Here is a 23,493-nt window from a genome sequence, read left to right as displayed (position 1 = left end):
GGTGGAGAGGAGATGTGGTGATTTCCTTTATCTCCTCGCCGGCGCTGGCCGCTGATAAGAGCAGGGGGGGTGATAAGGGGGTCAGCCAGGATTTATCGGAGCAGTGCCGGACTTGGACGCTCTCAGATCCAGATTGGGTGACACCAACAGAGCGCAGTGTCACTGCTGGGGCTGGGGCAGGGCTCAGGACAGTGGGACCCAGCTTGTGGCGATGGGTCACATCCAGCCCCCGGACCGGGAGGGTGACAGTCACCGGGCTGTCACCGGGGGCCTGTGACAATGACACGGGTGTCCCCTCACGGCTGGTTCCCCTCCCGCAGGTACATGATCACCTCGCTGGACCGCACCCACGCCGGCTTCTACCGCTGCATCGTCCGCAACCGCATGGGCGCGCTGCTGCAGCGCCAGACCGAGGTGCAGGTGGCCTGTAAGTGACAGTCCTGCCCCGCGGGGACCGCACGGGGACACAGACCCCGGCGGCGGGGGGCAGCTCCGGGGTGGGTGCCAATGGTGGCCTGCAGCATCCCTGGGGTGACAGGGACAGGGACATCGGAGCATCCCTGGGGTGGTGCTGGTCATGGACATTGGAGGAACCCTGGGGTGACATCCAGAGTGCCCCTGGGGTGATGCTGGTGAGATTTAAGGAGGAGATGGCAGTGCTGAGGCCTGGGATGGTGGCTCTGTCCCCCGATGGGACCTGCCCCTCTCTGTCACCCCTTGCCTCTGGGATATCCCCACTCCCATCCCCTCAAACCCCTCCAGAGGAGCAGTGACAAATCAGGAGGATAATGAGAAATTAATAAGGCAGCTGTGCTAACAACTAATGATAATGGCAAAGTCGTTAAAAAGGGATTCTTTACATGTTTTTAATTACAGCAATTAAGGAAGTCAATAAAAATCCCCTGTCCCACCCCCTCCTCCATGCCCCCTGCTTCCCTCAGTCTCCCTCAACTGCTGCTTGATTCCAGGCTGGGAATGGCAGGGGGATGGAGGAGCTGTGCCACACCTTGTCCCTGCAGCCAGGGCCATGCTGGGATGCTGCTGGCACTGGGACAGGTGATGGTGTCCACGGGGGTCTGAGGATGAGGGAAGAGATGAGGATCTGACTCTATGTTTCAGAAGGCTGATTTATTATTTTATGATATATATTAAATTAAAACTATACTAAAAGAATAGAAGAATGGATTTCATCAGAAGGCTGGCTAAGAATAGAAAAAGAAGCAATGATAACAAAGGTTTGTGGCTCAGACTCTCTGTCTGAGCCGGCTGGGCTGTGATTGGCCATTAATTAGAAACAACCAACAGGGAGCAGGAGAAGCTGGGGAGCCCCAGGACTGGGCCCTCCCTGCTGTGGCTGCAGCCTGGCTGTGGTGGGGACACTTGGATGGGGTCCCTGACCCAGCACAGGGGGGATGGAGGGATGGATGGATGGATGGATGGATGGATGGATGGATGGATGGATGGATGGATGAGGCATGGATGGAATCCATGGATGATGGAGGAATGGATGGATGAGGGATGGATCACCAGGAGCAGCCCGTGGCATCTGAGCCATCCCCCACCCTGAGCCACCCTCGGAGGGGACTGGGGGCCACCCCTCAGCACCATCCCATGGGAGCCCATCCCACAAACCCCACCCTGCTGCCCACCCAGCCCTGGCTCTGCACCCCTGGGCTCCCCCCATGCCTGGCACATTCCCTGCCCCGTTCTGCAGACATGGGGAGCTTCGAGGACGGCGAGACGCAGCAGAACGTGTCCCACGGCGAGGCGGCCGTCATCCCCGCGCCGCGCATCGCCAGCTTCCCCCAGCCCCAGGTCACCTGGTTCCGCGACGGACGGAAGATCTCCCCCAGCAGCCGCGTGTGAGCACCCCCAGAACCCCCCTGGAACCCCCCTGGAACGTCCCCAGCATCCCAGGGGCTGCATTTCCCACACTAAGGATGTTTAACCAACATCGTGCCAGAGCCCAGGGACAGGCCCGGTGACTAATGGCTCTGTTTGTCACCAGAGAAGGGATTTCTTCACAAAAAATGAAAGCAGGAGGGAGGAAGGCGGGGGAGAGGGTGGGGTAGAGCCAAACATGGCACACAGGTGTCCCCACAGAGCTGTGGCTGATCCCGGTGCTGCCAGAGCCCTGGGCAGGAACTGAATTTGTAACCCCCATTATGCAGGAATTGTACTGGTCTCCTTTCGATTTGCAAAGCGGGATTGAGGAGATAAAACTCCTTTTTATCTCATATTTAACGGTAAAAAAAAAACCATATTCCCCACAGCATTTTATGTTTCCAGCAGATTAGATTGTTCCAATAAGTAAAAAAGGAATAAAAAAGGAGAAATCCTCAGAATCTTCACTGTCCCATGGGCTCTGCTTGGACAGAGGGGTGCAGGGCTTGGTTCCCCCATCCTGGGGGGAGGCTGGGGGTCCTGTGTGGGTGCTGGGTGGGCTGTGAGGGTCCCAGATCAATGGGTTCACCCTCACCTTGCTCTCCTCCCAGGGCCATCACGCTGGAGAACACGCTGGTGATCCTGTCCACGGTGGCGCCGGACGCGGGGCGTTACTACGTGCAGGCGGTCAATGACAAGAACGGGGACAACAAGACGAGCCAGCCCATCACCCTGACGGTGGCCAGTGAGTGCGGGGGGCACTGGATCCCTCCCCCCAGCCCCTGCCTCGCCCCCAGGTTTAATTTGCAGTAAATCTCCTCGGAGGCTCCGGTTTTTGCTGACTTAGCACTTCAGCTGGCTCGGAAATTATTTAGGTGCTCATGGCTGTGCTACAGGCGCTGCTGTGTCACAGGCAGAGCATCATCCTGCCATGCCCTGGGATGGGCTGTGGAATGGGGGCTGCAGGGTCACCCCATGGACACCCCACACCCCTGTCAGTGTCCCCTGTCAGCTCCTGGTGCTCTGGAGGAGCCCCTGCCTGGGGGACACCCCTGTGGTTTTGTCCCCCCAGTCCCTTTGGGCCCCCCAGGAATTCCAGGGGTCCCCCAGCCCCTCTGGGTGGTGACAGTCCATCCCATGGTGTGACAGTGTTCACAGGGGTCTGAGGATGAGGGAAGAGACGGGCATCTGACTCCATGTTTCAGAAGGCTTGATTTATTATTATATTATATATATTACATTAAAACTATACTAAAATAATAGGATTTCTTCAGAAGGCTGGCTAAGAATAAAAAAAGAAAGAATGACAACAAAGGTTTGTGGCTCAGACTCTCTGTCCAAGCCAGCTGGGCTGTGATTGGCCATTAATTAGAAACAGCCACATGAGACCAATCCCAGATGCATCTGTTGCATTCCACAGCAGCAGATAATCATTGTTTGCATTTTGTTCCTGAGGCCTGTCAGCTTCTCAGGAGGAAAAATCCTAAGGAAAGGGTTTTCCATAAAAGATGCCTGTGACACCATGGGACATGCCCTGAGGTGACATCAGTCCAGTCATGCTCTCCTCATCTCCCCTCCTGCTGCTCCACAGGGTTAGGACAGGTTATCCCTGTCTGTGTGTCTGTCTCCCATCCCCATCAATCTGTTCTCCCGCCCCTCGGCGTCCTGGAGCTCCATAAACATCCCAGGCCCTGTTTATGGATTCAGCTCTATCAGCAGCTTTCGAGCCCATCGCAGTTTTACAGCGCCTACATGAGGGTTTTTTATTGTCGCCATCATTTTGCTTTATGGACTCCCTGCTCCCTCCTCCCCGCTGCCACCAGCCTGGTGGCCCCGGTGGCGTGCCAGGGCTCCCATGGGGGGACACAGCTTAGGGACAGCTGGGAAAGCCACCAGGTCCCTGCCACCTTTGTCTCCTCCAAGCTGAGGATTTGGGTGCCGTCTCTGGGGACAGCCCAGGGTGGCAGGGGGTGCTCATGGCTGTCCCTCTGTCCTCCCTCTCCCCAGATGTGGGTGGCCCAGCTGATCCCATCGCACCCACCATCATTGTCCCTCCCAAGAACACCAGCGTGGTGGCCGGGACCTCGGAGGTGACCATGGAGTGTGTGGCCAACGCCAGGTGAGCCTGGGGTGGGGATGAGGATGGGGAATCTCCCTGTTGGCATTGCCCAGGGGGGATTTAGGGGCTGGGTGCTCCTAAACCCCTTCCCACCACACTCCTGGCACCTGTGGGATGCAGGGAGGTCCCTTCCCACCGGAGTCCTGTGAGCTGGAGCGGGGTGGGATCCTCCAGGGAAGCTGGAGCTGGTTCTTGACACTCCCTGGCCCCCAGGCCACTGATGAAGCTGCACATCGTCTGGAAGAAGGACGGGGAGCCCGTGTCCAGCGGGATCAGCGACTACAGCCGGCGGCTGACCATCCTGCACCCCACCCTGAGCGACAGCGGCTTCTACGAGTGCCAGGCTGTGCTGCGCAGCAGCAGCGTCCCTGCTGTCACTGCCGGGGCCTTCCTGTCCGTGCTGGGTGAGCTCCTGCCCCTGCTGGGTCAGCTCCTGTCCCTGGGCACCTCCCTGTCCGTGCTGGGTGAGATCCTGTCCATTGGCACCTCCCTGTCTATGTCGGGTTATCTCCCGCCCTTGGGCACCTTCCTGTCTGTGCTGGGTGAGCTCCTGTCCATGTTGGGTCATCTCCTGCCCATGGGCACCTCCCTGTCCATGCTGGGTGAGCTTCTGCCCCTGCTGGGTCAGCTCCCGTCCATTGGCACCTCCCTGTGTCTGTGCTGGACGATCTCCTGCCCACGAGCAGCCCAGACCACGCAGGCCATGATCTGGGGCGGGCTCAGCCCCAGGGCAGGGCTGGGAGGTGACAGGAGTGACACGGGTCATCCCAAGGACCCTGGGGAGAGGCTCTGCCCCCGTTCCCATTTCCTCCTTCCCTCTGCAGAGCCCCCTCAGTTCATCAGGGAGCCGGAGAGGCACATCACGGCCGAGATGGAGAAGGTGGTGGCCATCCCCTGCCAGGCCAAGGGTGAGCTGCTCCCCGGCACCCTCCATGCGCCACCACCAGCCCGTGCCTGACGTGCCCGTCCCCCTGCAGGTGTCCCCCCTCCCGAGATGGCCTGGTACAAGGACGCTGCCCTGCTGCAGCTGGAGAAGCTGCCCCGTTTCCAGCTGCTGGAGGACGGCAGCCTGCAGATCAGCGGGCTGCTCCCCGACGACACCGGAATGTTCCAGTGCTTCGCCCGCAACGCGGCCGGCGAGGTGCAGACCACCACGTACCTGGCCGTGACCAGTAGGTGCCACCTCCCCTTTGCCCTGGGTGGTGGGCCACAGACAGCTCAGAGAGCCCAGGAAACTCTTCTGGGTCAGAGATCCAGGCTGGGCACAGCACAGAGAGGGGATTCAGGGGGGCTGTGCACCTCTGTGCCCCGCAGGCATCGCCCCCAACATCACGCGGGGTCCCCAGGACAGCACGGTGATCGACGGCATGGCCGTCATCCTCAACTGCGAGACCTCGGGGGCGCCACGCCCGGCCATCACCTGGCAGAAAGGTACAGGGCTGGGGAGGGGCCTGGAGCCTGTCCTCGCTGCCCCGGTGGCCGTGGCGCTGACGGTCCCCACCGTGTCCCCAGGGGAGCGGGTCCTGGCCAGCGGCTCGGTGCAGCTGCCCCGTTTCACCCTGCTGGAGTCGGGCAGCCTCCTGGTGAGCCCCGCGCACCTGTCTGACGCTGGCACCTACACCTGCCTGGCCACCAACTCCCGCGGCGTGGACGAGGCCTCTGCAGACCTGGTGGTCTGGGGTAAGGGGCTCACGGTGGGCCAGGGAAGGGAGGGACCCGCCCCAATGGCTGTGGGACCACCCCGGTGCTGTGGGATGGAGCTCTCTGGGGATGGGTGCTGGGTTTTGGGGCTGTCCCTGCTGGTGCCACCCCTGCAGTGCTGGTGGGTCATTGTGTCCCCCCACAGCAAGGACACGTATCACAGACCCGCCACAGGACCAGAGTGTCATCAAAGGCACCAAGGCTGTCATGAGCTGCGGGGTCACCCATGACCCCAGCGTGGACGTCAGGTGAGGGAGAGGTTTGGGGAGTCCAGGCACCCCCAGGATGCTCACCTGGCTGCTGTCAGTGCTGTCCTGGGGAGGGAGATGGGGGTCTCCTTCCTCAGAACCCGCGCTGGTGGTCCTGCAGTGCCCCCTGGTGCCCTGTGACAGCGAGCCCCTGTCCCCTGTGCTCGCTGGGGGCTGTGGGGCACCAGCACACCTGGCTCCCCCTGGCACAGGTACGTGTGGGAGAAGGACGGGGCTCCGCTGGGCCCCGAGAGCGGCCCCCGGGTGCGGCTGGACGAGGTGGGCACCCTGCACATCTCCCAGACCTGGTCGGGTGACATCGGCACCTACACCTGCAAGGTGATCTCGGCCGGGGGCAACGACTCGCGCAGCGCCCACCTCCGAGTCCGGTGAGACCCCCCTCACCCTGCCAGCACCCCGGGGCTGTGCCCCCCGTCCCTCCTTCCCTCCTAACCCCCCTGTCCAGGCAGCTCCCCCACGCCCCCGAGAGCCCCGCGGCCGCCCTGAGCCCGCAGGAGAAACGGGCCATCAACCTCACCTGGGCCAAGCCCTTCGACGGCAACAGCCCCCTGCTCCGCTACGTCGTGGAGGTCTCCGAGAACAGTAAGGGGCTGCTGCCACCCCCTGAGAGGTCCCCAGTGTCACCCTGCTGCAGGGGACGCTGCTCGGGGACCCCGGGATGGGTCAGCCAGGCGGGTGACCTCAGTGTCCTGCAGGCCAGGTCCCCACCCTGCTGTTCCCTCTCCCCACAGATGCGCCCTGGACCGTGCTGCTGGCCAGCGTGGACCCCGAGGTGACATCGGTGACAGTGCGGGGCTTGGTGCCCGCTCGCTCCTACCAGTTCCGCCTGTGTGCCGTGAACGACGTGGGCAGGGGACAGTTCAGCAAGGACACGGAGAGGTGAGGCCCGGCCTGGGGGGGTCCTGGGGGGCTGGCTGGTGACCCCGGTGCTCACCCTGCCCTGTCCCTGCAGGGTGTCCCTGCCCGAGGAGCCGCCCTCGGCACCCCCCCAGAACGTCATCGCCAGCGGCCGCACCAACCAGTCCATCATGATCCAGTGGCAGCCGCCCCCCGAGAGCCACCAGAACGGGGTCCTCAAGGGCTACATCATCCGGTAGGTGCCAGCTGGGGTGCCCAGGGATCCAGACCTTGTGTTGGTGGGGACAGTGGCAGCTCTGACGGCTCCTGGTGCCCAGGTACTGCCTGGCCGGGCTGCCCGTGGGGTACCAGTTCAAGAACATCACCAACGCCGAGGTCAACAACCTCCTGCTGGAGGACCTCATCATCTGGACCAACTACGAGATTGAGGTGGCCGCCTACAACAGTGCTGGTCTGGGGGTCTACAGCATGAAGGTCACAGAGTGGACGCTGCAGGGAGGTAGGCAGGGGCAGTCAGGGTGGGCACCCCGACAGCATCAGTGGGGTGCCATTGGTGGGATGGGATGGGATGGGATGGGATGGGATGGGATGGGATGGGATGGGATGGGATGGGATGGGAGGCAGGAGGATGGGTGTGGAGGTGCTGGGCAAGGATGACCTGGAGTGGGCACCCAGCTGATGGAGGGGACCTCATGGAGCTGTCCCTGTGAGCTGTCCCTTCATCCTGGCAGTGCCCACGGTGCCTCCAGGGAATGTGCAGGCTGAGGCCACCAACTCCACCACCATCCGCTTCACCTGGAACCCCCCCAGTCCCCAGTTCATCAACGGCATCAACCAGGGCTACAAGGTGAGGGTGATTCCCAAAACCAGAGCAGCCTGTGGGGAAAACTTGGTCAGCCTTCACAAACTGTCTTGGCTCCTCCTCGCTGAAATCCCCGATTTTAATTGGCTCTCTTCTGACTGCTAAAATAATATTTACTGTTATTTAACACTTGCGTGGGCTCGGAGTCTCCCATGCTCTGTAATTAATTCCAAATTGCAATTAATTCAAATTTACATTAATGAAATAGAATTAAAACATTAAACTTGTGTTTTAATCCACTCGAAAGAAGTTCGGGAATTTAATTGCCGCTCAATGAGATAACCAGCGTGAGCAGGATATTTAACATTCCTATTAAACGCCACTTAGTATTTTTGATTAGTATTTTTAGGGCCTAATTAGTGTTTAATTAAGTTGCTAGAGGCTATCTTGCACAACACCAATTAAATGCCCAGGATGCGGGCAAGGGGGGGATCCCGTTATCGATGGAGTTAATCACAGCTCCGTAACAGTGCGGGGAGCGCTGGGTGCCGGCGCTGTTTAATTGATCGTTAATCAACGCCTAATTAATAAGAGGCGGCCGGAGGTGGTGTTTTTGGCACGGAGAACCTTCATGGCATCTCCTTTCCCCTTCAGCTCATCGCCTGGGAGCCGGAGCACGAGGACGAGGCCACGGTGGTGACGGTGCGGCCCAACTTCCAGGACAGCGTGCACGTGGGCTACGTGCCGGGGCTGCGCAAGTTCGCCGAGTACCTGACCTCGGTGCTGTGCTTCACCACGCCCGGCGACGGCCCGCGCAGCCCCCCGCAGCTGGTGCGCACCCACGAGGACGGTACGGGGAGGCTCCCACCCCTCGGGACGGACCCTGCCCGCGCCCCGGCTCCGTCCAAGGGGGTCCCGTGGGTGCCGAGGGATTCTGTGCTTGGGCGTTGAGTGTTTGGGTGTTTTTGGGCAGTGCCTGGCCCCGTGGGGCACCTGAGCTTCAGTGACATCCTGGATACGTCCCTGAAGGTCAGCTGGCAGGAGCCGCTGGAGAAGAACGGGATCCTGACGGGTAAGGGAGCGGCAGCAGGTGCTGGCTCTGGCATTGCTGTCTTTCCCACCCCGCAACACTTCCCTTTTTTCTTGTCCCATTCCCGCTCTGCAGCAGTGTCCCCTGTGTCCCATTGCCGCCCTGTGGTCACATTCATGTGTCCTTTTTCTCCCCCACAGCATCTCCCCTTTGTCCTGCCCTGTCCCACCTGCCCTGTCCCACCCCTGTCCCCACACAGCCTGTGGGGTGGGCGCTGCAGGGGTGGGCAATGCAGGGGTGACAATGCAGATGTGACGCTGCAGGGGTGGGCAATGCAAGGGTGACAATGCAAAGGTGACGCTGCAGGGGTGGGCAATGCAAGGGTGATGCTGCAAGGGTGACACTGCAGGGGTAGGCAATGCAGGGGTGCATTCCAGGGTACCGGATCTCCTGGGAGGAGTACAACCGCACCAACACGCGGGTGACGCACTACCTGCCTAACGTCACCCTGGAGTACCGCGTCACCGGCCTCACCGCCCTCACCACCTACACCATCGAGGTGGCCGCCATGACCTCCAAGGGACAGGGACAGCTCTCCTCCTCCACCATCTCCTCGGGGGTCCCCCCAGGTGAGCCCTGTGCTCTTGGGGTGCTGGAGGGCCGTGCACAGTGTTGGGGACAAGCGGCCGGTGTCACCCACCCTGCCCTGTCCCCACAGAGCTCCCCGGTGCCCCCACCAACCTGGGCATCTCCAACATCGGCCCCCACTCCGTCACCATCCAGTTCCGCCCGGGTTACGATGGCAAAACCTCCATCTCCCGCTGGCAGGTGGAGGCACAGGTACAGGGGGGCTCGGGAAGGGGCTCAGGAGGTGTTTGGGGGCAGCTCACCCCACTGACCCCACTGCCGCCCCACAGGTGGGCCAGAACGGCGAGGCCGGCGAGTGGGGGCTCGTGCACCAGCTGGCCAACGAGCCCGACACGCGCTCCATGGAGGTGCCCAACCTGAAGCCCTACACCTACTACAGGCAAGTGCCAGGCTGGTGCCGTGCTGCCATCCCTGGCTTCCTCACTGTGACCCCATCGTCCTCCCCAGGGGACTGGAGCCCTCTCAGCCCACACCGTGACCCCCTCTCCTCTCGTCCCTCAGTTTCCGCATGCGGCAGGTGAACATCGTGGGCACCAGCCCACCCAGCCTGCCCTCCAGGAGGATCCAGACCCTGCAGGCCCCCCCGGACATGGCCCCTGCCAATGTCACCCTGAGGACGGCCAGCGAGACCAGCCTGTGGCTGCGCTGGATGGTGAGGGGGTCTGGGGGTCTGAAGGGGGATGGAGCTGGAGGGGACATCAGCAGTGACAGCGGCTGTCCCTGGCAGCCCCTCCTGGAGCAGGAGTACAACGGGAGCCCCGACTCGGTGGGCTACAGGATCCGGTACGCCCGGGCGGACGGGCGGGGGCAGCCGGCGCTGCAGCTGATCCGTGACCGCGTCGAGAGGGAGTTCACCATCGAGGACCTGCAGGAGTGGACCGAGTACCGGGTGCAGGTCCAGGCCTTCAATGCCATCGGGCCCGGGCCCTGGAGCCCCCCGGTGCTGGGGCGCACGCGGGAGTCAGGTACTGAGCCCGCCTGGGCACCCACCTGGGCCAATGTGGCCAGGTACCGCTGCCCACTGGGCACTGGGCACCCACCTGGGCCAATCTGGCCACTGACCCTCTCTGCTGCCCCCTCCAGTGCCCTCCTCCGGCCCCAGCAATGTGTCAGCAGTGGCCACCTCCTCCAGCAGCCTGCTGGTCCGATGGGGTGACATTCCTGAGGCTGACTGCAACGGGCTCATCCTGGGCTACAAGGTGAGCTCCTGCCCGTGGGCAGCACAGCTTTCCCTGGGGGAATCACCCTGCAGGTGTGGGGTTCCTAAATGTGCCACCCCCAAGGAGCTGGTGGCCCAGCTGTGTCACACGGGCCATGTCACACTGGCCGTGTCACGCTGGCCATGTCACACTGGCCGTGTCGCACGGGCTGTGTTGCAGGTCCTGTACAAGGAGAAAGGCTCGGAGGCCCGTGCCCGGTTCTGGCTGGCAGAGGGCAATGCCTCCCACAGTGCCCAGCTCACCGGGCTGGCCAAGTACACCCTGTACGAGATCCGGGTGCTGGCCTTCACCAGGATGGGCGACGGTGTCCCCAGCCGGCCTCCTGTCCTCGAGAGGACGCTGGATGATGGTGGGTGGCAGCACCTGGGTGGGCTGGGTGATTGATCCCACCCTATCCCTGGCTGATTGATCCCATCCAGTCCATGGGTGATTGATCCCATCCCATCCCTGGGTGATTGATCCCCTCCCATCCCTCTGTGATTGATCCCATCCCTGGGTGATTGATCCCCTCCCATCCCTCTGTGATTGATCCCATCCCTGGGTGATTGATCCCATCCCATCCCTCTGTGATTGATCCCATCCCTGGGTGATTGATCCCCTCCCATCCCTCTGTGATTGATCCCATCTCTGGGTGATTGATCCCATCCCATCCCTGTTCTCTGGGGCGATCCCTCTCGCCCTGCCCAGCACACCCAGGGCTCCCAGGGGTTGGGATCTTTTCCCCACTCCCCAGTGACTCCAATCTGTCCCCCTGCAGTGCCCGGGCCCCCCGTGGGGCTCCTCTTTCCTGAGGTGAGGACCACCTTGGTGAGGCTCATCTGGCAGCCTCCAGCAGCCCCCAACGGCGTCATCCTGGGTAGGTGGGGAGCGCCTGGGGTGGGCTGTGACCGTGTTCACAGGGGTCCCAGGATGAGGGAAGAGATGAGGATCTGACTCCACATTTCAGGAGGCCGGATTTATTATTTTATGATATATATTACATTAAAACTATACTAAAAGAATAGAAGAAAAAGTTCTCATCAGAAGGCTGGCTAAGAATAGAAAAGAGTGATAACAAAGGCAGCTGTCTCACACTCTCTGTCCAAGCCAGCTGACTGTGATTGGCCATTAATTATAAACATCCACATGAGACCAATCACAGATGCACCTGTTGCATTCCACAGCAGCAGATAACCAATGTTTACATTTGTTCCTGAGGCCTGTCAGCTTCTCAGGAGGAAAAAATCTTAAGGAAAGGATTTTTCATAAAAAGATGTCTGCGACAGGGAGCCACACTGGGATGCTCTGCAGAGGGATACAGAGGTCCTGTGGGGACAGGGATTGTCAGGGACCAGCTTCCTGAGCATCTCGGTACCCTCAGGGGTGAAATTCCCTGCTCGGATGCTGGTCCCGGGCTGGGTGCGAGCAGGTTGGGATGGACGGGGTGGCTCCAGGCTGGTGTCCCCTCCCCGGCGTCCCCACTGCGCTCCCTCCCCGCAGCCTACCGGGTCAGCCACCGCCTCAACACCTCGGCGCTGCCCGCGGCCGCCGCGGAGGTGCTGGACGCCGGCGCCCGGCAGTTCACGGCCACCGGCCTGCAGCCCGAGGCCACCTACCTGTTCCGTGTCGCCGCGCAGAGCCGCAAGGGCTGGGGCGAGCCGGCCGAGGCGCTGGTGGTCACCACCGAGAAGCGAGGTAAGGACGGGGCTCCGGGCCGGGGCGGGGGGCGGCTGGCGGTGCCCCCGCAGCGCTCGCAGCCCCTCGCCTCCCCCAGCCCGGCCGCAGCCCCCCGGGAAGCCGCTGGCGCAGCAGGAGGAGGTGCGGGCGCGCAGCGTGCTGCTGTCCTGGGAGCCGGGCAGCGACGGGCTGTCCCCCGTGCGCTACTACACCGTGCAGAGCCGCGAGCTGCCCGACGGACAGTGGGCTCTGCACTCCGCCCCCGTCAGCCACAACGCCACCGCCTTCGTCGTGGACAGGTGAGCGGCTGGGGATGCCGTGGGGGATGATGCTACGGGTGCTTTCCCCGTGCCTCAGTTTCCCCACGGCGTGAGAAGCGCTGGGGAGTGCCTGGGGATGCTCCGGGTGCGTTCCCCGTGCCTCAGTTTCCCCACGGCGTGAGAAGCGCTGGGGAGCGATGGCGAGGTGGGAGGGAGGTGGCTCGGGGGTGACCCCCTGGCTGCCCCGTCCCCATCCCGCTCTGCTCCCTGCAGGCTGAAACCCTTCACCTCCTACAAGTTCCGTGTGAAGGCGACGAACGACATCGGGGACAGCGAGTACAGCGAGGAGTCGGAGTCCCTGACCACCCTGCAGGCGGGTCAGCACCTCCCGGGGCAGGGACAGCGGCTCCGTGGCCGAGGGAACAAATCCTCCTTTGTCCCGGGCGTCTCCGGAGCCTCACCACCCTCCTCTCCCCCACAGCCCCCGAGGAGGCGCCCACCATCCTCTCCATCACCCCCCACACCACCACGTCGGTGCTCATCCGCTGGCAGGTACCGTCCCCTCTGCCCTGCCCGGGGAGTGGCACCGAGGTGGCACCAGGGTGCCAGGGAGCCCTGGAGCAGAGCGGCCCCTGACTGCCCTCCCTGCCCGCTCTGCAGCCCCCGGCTGAGGACAAGATCAACGGGATCCTGCTGGGGTTCCGGCTGCGCTACCGGGAGCTGCTGCACGACAGCCTGAGGGGCTTCGCCCTGCGCGGCCTCGGCCACCCCAGCGCCACCCGTGAGTGCCCACAGGGACCCCGGGACGGGGGCTGGGCTGGCCTGGGGTGGCAGCTGGGATCTGAGCAGTGCAGCACCCACAGCATCTCCCCGGTACCAGGGTCAGGCTGTGCCCCTGGAGCTGTCACCTGTTCCCTTGTGCCACCAGGGCTGTGGTCCCTAAATGTCCTTTGGTGTTGTTACTGGCTCTGTCCCACTGCGTCCACAAATCTGAACCTCACAGGGGTGTCTGCACCTAACACTGGCTGTGTGACATCCTCTGTGTGACATCCTCTGTGTGACATCCTCTGTGTGACATCCTGCTGGGTGTCCCCAGCCCCTGCAGGCAACAGGGTCACATCCCCTCTGCTGGCAGCAGGGACACGAGTGACAAGGGCAGAGCCCAAGGCAGGGCCTGGCCCTGTCCTCTGTGGGGACCCCAATGCCCAAACCCTGCTGGTGGCACTCAGGGGATGGGGCTGGAGGATGGAAATGCTCCTCAGTGCTGTCACAGCCCTGTTGGCGCCTGGGGGTGCCAGGCCATTTCTGGGGACCCCTGGCCCATGGTGGGGTGGGGCCTCAGAGGCAGGAGCCCCCCCTGCCCTGCATTAACCTCCCCTGTTCTCCTGCCCAGCTGTCTATGCCGTGCACAACCTCAGCGAGGTGTCCCTCACCCAGTACGAGCTGGACAGTAAGTGGCCACCCCTGTGTGTCCCCCAGTGCCACCCCTGTGTGTCCCCCAGTGCCACCTTTGTGTGTCCCCCACCTCCCTCTGTGTCCCCCAGTGCCACCCCTGTGTGTCCCCAGTGCCACCTCTGTGTGTCCCTCACTGTCACCTCTTTGTGTCCCCCAGTGCCACCCCTGTGTGTCCCCAGTGCCACCCCTGTGTGTCCCTCACTGTCACCTCTGTGTGTCCCCCAGTGCCACCCCTGTGTGTCCCCAGTGCCACCCCTGTGTGTCCCTCACTGTCACCCCTGTGTGTCCCCAGTGCCACCCCTGTGTGTCCCTGCACTGCAGGGCCAGCTGGAACCCCTGTGCCCCATCCAGCTGCTCCTTGGGGACACCCCCTTCTGCCCACCCAGGGGGGCTCTGCCAGGTCCCCCGGGGGCTGCCCCATCCCGGGGAGGGTCCCACTCTCCCTTTGTCCCCTAGACCTGAGCAAGCACCGGCGCTACGAGATCCGGATGAGCGTCTACAACGCCGTGGGCGAGGGGCCCCCCAGCCCCCCCCAGGAGGTGTTTGTGGGGGAAGCAGGTGAGTCCTGGCACGGCTGGGGGCTGCAGGAAGGGGCTCGGCTGTGCTGGGACCCCAATCAGCGCAGTGACCGCGTCCCCTCCTCGGCACAGTGCCCACCGCAGCGCCCCGCAACGTGGCCGTGCAGGCGGTGACGGCCACGCAGCTGGATGTCACCTGGGAGCCGCCGCCCGTGGAGAGCCAGAACGGCGACATCCAGGGCTACAAGGTACCTCCGGTGCCCTGGGGGCTCTGGGCTGAACCCCTGGGGGGCGCAGGGTGCGGATGCTGTGGGTGGTTTTGGGGAAGGGGCTCTGGGAGGATGCCGGGGGGCCCATCCCGGTGCCGAGCGGCGGAGGAGCAGCAGATGGCGCCGTCGGCCCTGGAATGCGACCGGGATGTGTCCGGATACAGCCAGAAATTGTCGGGACAGGACCCTCCTGCTCCTGTATTGGGATGCACCGGGATAGAGCCTTGATGTGTCGGGATGCACAGGGATGCATCGGGATAGAGCAGGGATGTGTCGGGATGTGTTGGGATAGAGCCAGGATGTGTCGGGATGCACAGGGATGTGTTGGGATGCACAGGGATGTGTTGGGATGCAGCCCAGGTGCAGTTGGGATGCACAGGGATGTGTTGGGATGCACAGGGATGTGCTGGGATGCACAGGGATGTGCTGGGATAGAGCCAGGATGTGTCGGGATGCACAGGGATGTGTTGGGATGCACAGGGATGTGTTGGGATGCAGCCCAGGTGCAGTTGGGATGCACAGGGATGTGTCGGGATGCAGCCCAGGTGCAGTTGGGATGTACAGGGATGTGTCGGGATGCAGCCCAGGTGCAGTTGGGATGCACAGGGATGTGTTGGGATGCAGCCCAGGTGCAGTTGGGATGCACAGGGATGTGTCAAGATGCAGCCCAGGTGCAGTTGGTGTTCATTAGGATGCAGCCGTTGTACCCAGCCCATGCTCCAGACACCTCCCGGTCCCCATCCATTGTGATTCCTCCTGCTTGTCCCCATCCCGTGGGAATCAGGCACGGCTCGAAGGTGATCTCAGCACACCCTGGCAATGCCAGCCCTGCCTGATGCCCAGCACAGCATGAAGGAGGGGCTGTTCCATTCCTTTGGGCACATTTGGAGCCGCCAGGCTGGGACAGAGGCTCAGGAGCCTGGGCAGGGCCATTTGGGGGCTCAGGGAAGCCGAGCTGCGTCAGACCCGTTCCTCATCCAGCTCCCCACTCTTATCCTGCAGATCCACTTCTGGGAGGAGCAGCGGCAGAACCAGAGCACGAAGGTCAAGACCCTTTTCCTGCCCGAGACCGGCGTGAAGCTGAAGAACCTGACGGGCTACACCTCCTACTGGGTCAGCGTGGCCGCCTTCAACGCCGCGGGCGACGGGCCCCGCAGCGTGCCCGTGAGGGCACGGACACAGCAGGCAGGTGGGGCCCGTGGCACGGCTCCCCTGGCACCCTCCTGCCCCTGGGCTCCCTGGGGACGTGTCTCCATGGGTCCTGCTCCAGGGATTCATGCTGCAATCCCGAGCAGAGCATCCAGTGGTTTTGTGGGGTGGGGTTGCATGCAGGTGAATGTTTAAGCTTGAGGATGATGAGGGTTTTGGGAGGACGCAAGGAGACTCATTGCCCCGTGGAACCCTTCAGCATCAGGGTGGAGGCAGGGACAGGGGCTGGCTGGTGCTGGAGGTGTCCCCTGGAGCGCTGAGCTGGCCCTGTCCCCCTGTCCCCCTGGCAGCCCCCAGCGCTCCCGGCTCCATCCGCTTCAGCGAGCTGACCACCACCTCAGTGAACGTGTCCTGGGAGCCACCAGCGCTGCCCAACGGCATCCTCGAGGGCTACAGGCTGGTCTATGAGCCCTGCACGCCCGTGGATGGTGAGGGCAGGGCCGGGGGCAGCGGGCAGGGCTGGGGGGGACCCGGCTCAGCCCCTGTCCCTGCAGGTGTCAGCAAGATCGTGACCGTGGATGTGAAGGGGAGCAGCCCGCTGTGGATGAAGGTCAAGGACCTGGCCGAGGGTGTCACCTACCGCTTCCGAGTCCGCGCCAAAACCTTCGCCTACGGGCCGGACGTCGAGGCCAACATCACCACGGGGCCCGGGGAAGGTACGGGGGACAATTGGGGACACGCAGGGCGAGGAGATGGAGCGGGGTCTGGGCCAGTTTGTGGCCCTGCCTCCAGCTGTGCTCTGGTCCCCAGGTGCCCCTGGCCCCCCTGGAGAACCCTTCATCTCCCGCTATGGCTCGGCCATCACCATCCACTGGTCCAGTGGGGACCCTGGCCAGGGTCCCATCACCAGATACGTCATCGAGGCCCGGCCCTCAGGTACCACTGCGTCTCAGGTGGGGATGGGTGGTGTTTGCTCAGGTGGGCTCAGGTGTGCTGTGTGCTGGGTCCCCAGGACGAAAGAGGAATTGATGAATCTGACTCCACCTTCTTAGAAGGCTGATTTATTGTTTTATGATCTGTATGATATTAAAGAATGCTATATTAAATCTATACTAAAGAATGAAGGATACAGACAGAAGGCTACAAAGAATGATAAGGAAAACTCGTGACTCTGGAAGGAGTCTTGACACAGCCTGACTGTGATTGGTCATTAACTCAAAACAATTCACATGAAACCAATCAAACAGCTGCCTGTTGGATAAACAATCTCCAAACCACATTCCAAAGCAGCAAAACACAGAAGAGGCAAATGAGATATTTATTGTTTTCCTTTTTCTCTGAGGCTTCTCAACTTCCCAGGAGAAAAATCCTGGTGAAGGGATTTTTCTATAAAATATGATGGCGACAGTCAGGAGAGGGGAAACTGAGGCAGGGAGTGCTGACCTGGGTTGGGCGTTAGGACGCAGTGTCTGTGAAGAAAATGCTGCTGAGTGAGGCTGATGGCAAGGGCAGCACCTGCAGGGCTGGTGGATGGAGGGACAGCACCCCTGGCCCTGGGGTGTCCTGCAGAGCCAGCCCTAAAACCCCAGCCCCAAAATCCCAGCCCTAAAACCCCGGCCCTAAAACCCCGGCCTCGTTTTCTCTTCCAGATGAGGGGCTCTGGGACATCCTCATCAAAGACATCCCCAAGGAGGTGACCTCCTACACCTTCAGCATGGACATCCTCAAGCAGGGGGTCAGCTACGACTTCCGAGTCATTGCTGTCAATGACTACGGCTACGGGACCCCCAGCACCCCTTCCCCCTCCGTGTCAGGTGGGTTCCAGGGCCCCCCTGGGCCAGAGGGAGGGTCCTGCTGTTGCTCTGCTCTTGTGGCCATCGCTGAACCCACCCCTGGCTCCTACAGAGCCCCAGTCCCACCACCAGCACCCCCTTTCCAAGTCCCCGTCCCTTTTTGGGGATCCAAGCCTCACAAAGTTCCCCAAGCGACCCTGTGCTCTGCAGAGGGCTGTCCCCACGTCTCTGTCCCCCTCTGACCCTCCCTGCTGTGCCCCAGCCCAGAAAACCAACCCGTTCTATGAGGAGTGGTGGTTCCTGGTGGTCATCGCCCTGGTGGGGCTCATCTTCATCCTCCTCCTCGTCTTCGTGCTCATCATCCGCGGCCAGAGCAAGAAATACTCCAAGAAGTCAGACTCAGGTGGGTGAGGGAGTGTGCTGTGGGGGACAGGACCCTCCTGCTCCTGTGGGAGCCTCTTGGGGTCTCTCCCTGCCTTTGGGGTCTGTGTGGAGACCCCTCCTTGGGAGCAGCTCCTGCAGAGCCCCAGAGCCACCCCATAGCGGGGCTGTGGTGTCCCAGAGAGCACTGAGAGCCCGGGATGAAATGAAGGGTTTGTCCCACAGACAGCTGTGCAGGCAGAACAGCCCGGGGGCTCGCCGAGGTCACTGGGATTAGCCAAACACAGCTCTGTTTTCTTAGCTCTGTCAAGGCCTCAAATTGTGGGGAAAATCCAGAGCTCCTCGTTAAGCAAACAGCCCAGAGTGGGGAGCTGGGGGCACTGGGGCAGGGCAGGGCTGGCACCTCCTGGCTGTCCCCAGGAGAGCCCTGGGTGACTCTGGAGCCTGCACAACCCCAGCCTTGGGCCATCCCCATCCCCGGTGCCATCCCCATCCCCGGGGCCATCCCCATCCCCGGGGCCGTGCTGTGCTGCCTGCCCAGGGCCTGGGGGAGGCTGAGCATCCCATCCCGCAGGGAACAGCTCCAAGGCGGCCGCCCTGAGCCACGGCGAGATGGTGAGCCTGGACGAGGGCAGCTTCCCCGCCCTGGAGCTCAACAACCGCCGCCTCTCGGTCAAGAACTCCTTCTGCAGGAAGAACGGCATCTACACCCGGTAGGGACCCGCCAGAGCCCCCTCCCCGGGCAGGGGGAACGTCTTTGGTCATCCCTGCTCTGTCATGGGGTGAGGAGGGCTTGGATCCCATGATCTGCTCTATGTCCCCCCTGAAAGTCCATTGGGGTTTTTGGGAGAGCTTGGCACAGCTGAGGGTGATCCCTATGGATCCCCGGGGTTGTCCCCAAGCGGCCCAGCCCCGAGCGGAGGTGACACACACTGACGCCCCTCTGTGTGTCCCCAAGGTCCCCGCCCCGGCCCAGCCCCGGCAGCCTGCACTACTCGGACGAGGACGTGACCAAGTACAACGACCTGATCCCCGCCGAGAGCAGCAGCCTGACCGAGAAACCCTCCGAGGTCTCCGACTCCCAGGTGAGCCCCGGGGCCGCACACGGGGACAGGGACTCGGGGGGATGATGGGGAGGGTGCTGGGAGCCCTCCCTGAGCGCCAGCCTGTTCCTGTGCCCGGTTTGGGAGCTGTTCCTGCTGCTCCCGCCCCATCCCCGCATCCCGGTGGCACAGCCCCCGGCCCCTCTGCTGGGGATGTGACGCTGCTGGGGACAGGCCACAGGGCACGGCAGGTCACCGGGGGCTGTCCCGCTGCCCGGTCGCCGGTGGCAACGCCCGCGGCTCTGCCAACTCCACAAAATGCCACCTTTGTCTCGCCCCGGGGCCACGGGCAGCTGTGGAGCCAAGGGACCGTCACCCCCAGGATGGACCCCGAGGGGCTGACACCCGGGGAAGGGTCCTGTGCGTCTCTAGGGCTGTCCCCGAGCAGGAGGGGACCGTGCCCAGGCTGTCCCCGAGCAGGAGGGACCGTGCCCAGCGTGCCCCCCCGTCCCTGCCCGCACCGGCTGTTCCTTGGCAGATGCCGGCTCCTCTCTCTGCGGCCCGAGCGGGGCTCGAGTGGCTTTTGAGGAGCTGTGAAGAGCTGCGGGAGCTGGCGCTGGCGCGGGGCAGTTCCCACCGCCCTCAATGGGCTCTTTGTGCGCCGCCGGAGAAGCTGAATCCAATTACCGGCAGAGGCCAAAAACAGCGTCCCCGCCAGCCCCGGGGGCAGCGCGGCCTCGGCAGCGCTCAGGAACCTTTTGTGTGAGGTTTTGTTTTGTTTTCGCAAGAGGCAGAAAGCCCCCAGCGATGCTGCAGCCGTCCCAGCCCTTAAATACTTTCGGGATGCAAATACTTTGGGGATGCAAATACTTTGGGGATGTGCTCGATGCTGCAGCCGTCCCAGCCTTTAAAACCTTTCGGGATGTAAATACTTTCGGGATGTGCTGGCCAGCATTCCCAAAAGAGCGCTGGGAAAGCACCAGGAAAGCTCTGGAAATCACAGAATTATTCAGGCTGGGAAAGACCTCTGAGATCACCGAGCCCCAGATGTGCCCCATTCCCCACCTTGTCCCCAGCCCAGAGCTCTCAGTGCCACCTCCAGCCCTTCCTTGGGCACTCCAACCCCCCTGGGCAGCCCCTGCCAATGCCAGGCCACCCTTTCCATGTGGAAATTCCTCCTGAAATCCTCTGGCACAGCTCGGTTCATTCAGTTGCGATGGCCAAGTAAAGCCATCTTTTCTAAGAGATCTTGGAAATCAGGATTCCCAGGGATTTAAGGTTTAGGAAATTAGGATTTCTTCTTTTCAAGGTTTAAGAATTTAGGATTTCTTCTCTTTAAGGTTTAAGAAGTTAGGATTTCTTCTCTTTAAGGTTTAAGAAATTAGGATGTAAGGAATTGGGGCCCTCGGGCTGAGCTGAGGAGTGCCCCTGCAGCCACTGTGACACTCAGAGTGCTGGCAGAGGGGCAGGGCTGGGACAGGGAGGGACCGAGAGGGCTCAGAGCTGGGCAGTGCCAGCACTTTGTGCCCCCATGACAGGGCGCAGGCTGATCCTGCTCTTCTTCCTGCAGCTTGAATGCAGGATTTTCTTTATATTGGGACCATTCCCTCTCATTTCAGGGAGCAGAGCCCGACCCCATTGAATTTTGGGGCTGTTGGGAGCTGTCCCCTGTCACTGTAGGACACATGGGGATGTGGAAACCACACAGGTTCGAATGGTGTAAAAACAAGGTGTTCCCAGGGTGAAAATGTAGGTTTTAGGATTTTTGGTATGGGGACAAGATGGAGTAATCAGGGCTTGTCTAGTCCTTCTTTCTTCCTCTTGTTCTCCATTTTCTGCAGTGATGTTGGGATTGGTTTGGAGTAGAGGTGCACTGTCTAACATAGGTGATGGGTATTGGGAATTAAGAGTAAATATGATATAAGTAGTTTGCAGCATAAAAGGACAACACAGAGTGCCTGTGGCTGCCCTGCTGAGCGGATCTCCACTGGGCAGAAAGAAAATTTTGTAGATAAGAAATAATAAACAACCTGAAGATGGAAAAAGCAAAGAGTCCAGACTCATTCTTCAGAGCGTGGGCCAAAGCAGAGACACCCTGCACATCTCGGGGCAGGGACAGAGCGCCGACCCGAGGAGAAGGAAAAATCCCAAGGAAAGGATTTTGGTGAAAAGACGTCTGTGACCCCTGACCACCTTTTCCGTGCTGTTTTCCAGGGCAGCGACAGCGAGTACGAGGTGGACCCCGCGCACCAGAAGGCGCATTCCTTCGTCAACCACTACATCAGCGACCCCACCTACTACAACTCCTGGCGGCGGCAGCAGAAGGGCATCTCCCGTGCCCAGGCTTACAGCTACACCGAGAGCGACTCGGGCGAGCCCGAGCACACGCCGCTGTCCAACAGCACCTCCACGCAGCAGGGCAGCCTGTTCCGCCCCAAGGGCAGCAGGACTCCCACCCCCCAGACCCCCGGCACGGCCCCCAGCAGCCAGCCCGGCACCCTGTACCGCCCGCCCAGCAGCCTGGCCCCCGGCTCCAGGGCCCCCATCGCGGGCTTCTCCTCCTTCGTTTGACGCTTCGACAGAAAAAGAAGAAGAAGAAAAAAAAAAGAGGAACAAAACGGGAGAGGCGGGGGAAAAAAATTAGGAAAAAAGGAAAAAAAAAATTAAAGAAAAGCCCCAAGAATTAAGAGAAAAGGAAGAAGAGGAGGAGGAGGAGGAGGAAGGGGAGCAGCTCCAGGGGTTTCTGCTGATGCCAAGCGCCGTCCCTGGGGCTGGGGAGCGAACCCAGGGCCCCTCCTTGGCCAAAGCTTGTGGGTCACAGACTCCTCTGTGGAGGTGGGGCAGGGGGCTCGGGGGGCACCCACATCGTCCTTGGTGCACCCACATCACCCCTGGTGCCCCCACATCACCCCTGGCACCCCTGGAGCTGCTGCTGGGCCCCAGTGGGTGCTGGGGCTGGGGAAGGGGCTCCTGCCGTGCCAAACCCCCCAGCCCCTCCACCCGGGGCTCCCCCAGGACGTGGGGACAAGCAGGGACACAGAGACAGAGGAGCTCTGCTGCTCTTAAACCTCTGGACTTGAGCCCCCCACTGTGGACCCCTGCAGAAGGATGCCAGGGGATGATTCATTGGTGCCAGGGGACGTTTCATTGGTGCCCTCCCTGGTGCCCAGCCCAGCGCAGCCCCCAGAGCAGGAGGAGCCGGGACTGGAACCCCAGGACAGCCCCAGAGGGGTGCACGTGGTGCTCATCCCCCAGTTCTGCACCTCGGGGCCCTGGGGAGGACTCGGATGGGGCAGCTGGAGCCTCCCCGTGGCGTTTCGGGTGGTTTGGGGCTTTTTAACGGGGTTTTGTGCAGGATCTGAGGGCGTTGGGGGGTGTTGATGCCCGGGGGGGGGGTCTGTGGCTGTTTTGGGGGTGTCTGCACAGCCCAGCCCAGCCCAGCCCCTGCAGTGCCTATGGGTGAGCCAGCAGCAGCCTGGCAGGGCCAGGGCACCCTGAGCCGAGGGAGATGCCAATAAACAGCCTGAGGACAAGCGTGTCCCCTCTCTGTCACCTTGCTCTGCCATGAAAGGCACAGTGCCACGTGTCCGTGTGTCCTGCTGTCCCTCTGGGCCCGAGGCAGCCCAGTGGCACCAGGGAGGAGCTGGGCAAGGGGTGCCAGAGGTGCTGGGCACAGCCCAGAAGGGTGCAGGGAGCTGTGGTGGCCGTGTCCTGCATGGCCCCATTGCAGTGGGGTCTGGAGCTGTGGGGAAATGGGGTGGTGGGACAGGAGACCCCAGTGCAGCGTGCTCTGGGCACTGCCAGGGCAGCCCTGGCACTGGGCACGGCTCCTGGGCTGTTCACAGCCGCCCTTCAGGCCCGGCAGGAAAATCCAGGTGATGTGTTCAGGTTTCACCAGCAGGGCTGGGGGTGGGGAGGGCTCTCAAAGTGCCAGATCCATGCCAGGGCTGCCAGGGATGCACAGTCCCTGCCACAGCACCTGGGAGCCCCTGGGACCCTCACTCTGGCGTGGGCAGGGGCTGCCAGGGCACCCGGAGCTGCATTGGGCACCCAGAGCTGCACTGGGCACCCGGAGCTGCATTGGGCACCCGGAGCTGCAGCCCCTCCTTGCACTGGGAGAACTGGGCTGGCTGCTGAGCCACGGTCACCGTCTGTCCCCACACTGGCTCACGGTGTCCCCAGAGCAGCTGGCATTGCTGGGGGTGGCTGCTCTGGCCTGCTCGGAGCTGGTACCCAGGGAACGCAGCCCCCAGGGGTGCCCGTGCCCTCCTGGGCAGTGCAGGGAGCCCTGGCACCCCCCTTGTGGGCACAGTGACGTGGCACAGGGGGGGTTCTGTGCCTGCTCCTCGTGTGCAGCCCAGCTCCAGCCCTGGGCGTCCTGGCTTGTGCAAGAGGGACCTTCCTCCCACAGGGACAGGCTGGGGGAGTGCAGCAGTTC

The 23,493-nt window shown here is 62.2% G+C and overlaps 1 protein-coding gene across 1 annotated transcript in view; it reads left to right on the top strand.

Moving 5' to 3' along the window:
- SDK2 (sidekick cell adhesion molecule 2) overlaps positions 1-21,728 on the top strand; it is a 49,582-nt gene extending 27,854 nt beyond the window's left edge. The window contains exons 3-46 of the mRNA XM_059485784.1: positions 321-427; positions 1,715-1,862; positions 2,496-2,629; positions 3,892-4,003; positions 4,217-4,407; positions 4,828-4,911; positions 4,981-5,175; positions 5,318-5,434; positions 5,516-5,683; positions 5,850-5,952; positions 6,165-6,341; positions 6,419-6,555; positions 6,705-6,852; positions 6,926-7,066; positions 7,149-7,330; positions 7,563-7,678; positions 8,288-8,483; positions 8,607-8,705; positions 9,101-9,292; positions 9,382-9,503; positions 9,581-9,690; positions 9,813-9,963; positions 10,039-10,276; positions 10,395-10,510; positions 10,691-10,880; positions 11,289-11,387; positions 12,011-12,205; positions 12,285-12,486; positions 12,721-12,824; positions 12,929-12,999; positions 13,108-13,234; positions 13,349-13,357; positions 13,841-13,897; positions 14,359-14,460; positions 14,553-14,668; positions 15,692-15,878; positions 16,189-16,326; positions 16,393-16,554; positions 16,649-16,774; positions 17,488-17,652; positions 17,894-18,034; positions 18,587-18,725; positions 18,971-19,097; positions 21,270-21,728. Of these exons, the coding sequence (XP_059341767.1) occupies positions 321-427; positions 1,715-1,862; positions 2,496-2,629; positions 3,892-4,003; positions 4,217-4,407; positions 4,828-4,911; positions 4,981-5,175; positions 5,318-5,434; positions 5,516-5,683; positions 5,850-5,952; positions 6,165-6,341; positions 6,419-6,555; positions 6,705-6,852; positions 6,926-7,066; positions 7,149-7,330; positions 7,563-7,678; positions 8,288-8,483; positions 8,607-8,705; positions 9,101-9,292; positions 9,382-9,503; positions 9,581-9,690; positions 9,813-9,963; positions 10,039-10,276; positions 10,395-10,510; positions 10,691-10,880; positions 11,289-11,387; positions 12,011-12,205; positions 12,285-12,486; positions 12,721-12,824; positions 12,929-12,999; positions 13,108-13,234; positions 13,349-13,357; positions 13,841-13,897; positions 14,359-14,460; positions 14,553-14,668; positions 15,692-15,878; positions 16,189-16,326; positions 16,393-16,554; positions 16,649-16,774; positions 17,488-17,652; positions 17,894-18,034; positions 18,587-18,725; positions 18,971-19,097; positions 21,270-21,626 (6,298 nt within the window). The 3' untranslated portion in view covers positions 21,627-21,728. The remainder of the gene's footprint in view (positions 1-320; positions 428-1,714; positions 1,863-2,495; positions 2,630-3,891; positions 4,004-4,216; positions 4,408-4,827; positions 4,912-4,980; positions 5,176-5,317; positions 5,435-5,515; positions 5,684-5,849; positions 5,953-6,164; positions 6,342-6,418; positions 6,556-6,704; positions 6,853-6,925; positions 7,067-7,148; positions 7,331-7,562; positions 7,679-8,287; positions 8,484-8,606; positions 8,706-9,100; positions 9,293-9,381; positions 9,504-9,580; positions 9,691-9,812; positions 9,964-10,038; positions 10,277-10,394; positions 10,511-10,690; positions 10,881-11,288; positions 11,388-12,010; positions 12,206-12,284; positions 12,487-12,720; positions 12,825-12,928; positions 13,000-13,107; positions 13,235-13,348; positions 13,358-13,840; positions 13,898-14,358; positions 14,461-14,552; positions 14,669-15,691; positions 15,879-16,188; positions 16,327-16,392; positions 16,555-16,648; positions 16,775-17,487; positions 17,653-17,893; positions 18,035-18,586; positions 18,726-18,970; positions 19,098-21,269) is intronic.
- Positions 21,729-23,493: the final 1,765 nt, after the last annotated feature.

This window comes from Ammospiza nelsoni, chromosome 19 (genome assembly GCF_027579445.1).
Source record: "Ammospiza nelsoni isolate bAmmNel1 chromosome 19, bAmmNel1.pri, whole genome shotgun sequence".
Classification (NCBI taxonomy): domain Eukaryota; kingdom Metazoa; phylum Chordata; class Aves; order Passeriformes; family Passerellidae; genus Ammospiza; species Ammospiza nelsoni.
This window is presented reverse-complemented; position numbering and strand designations above follow the sequence as displayed.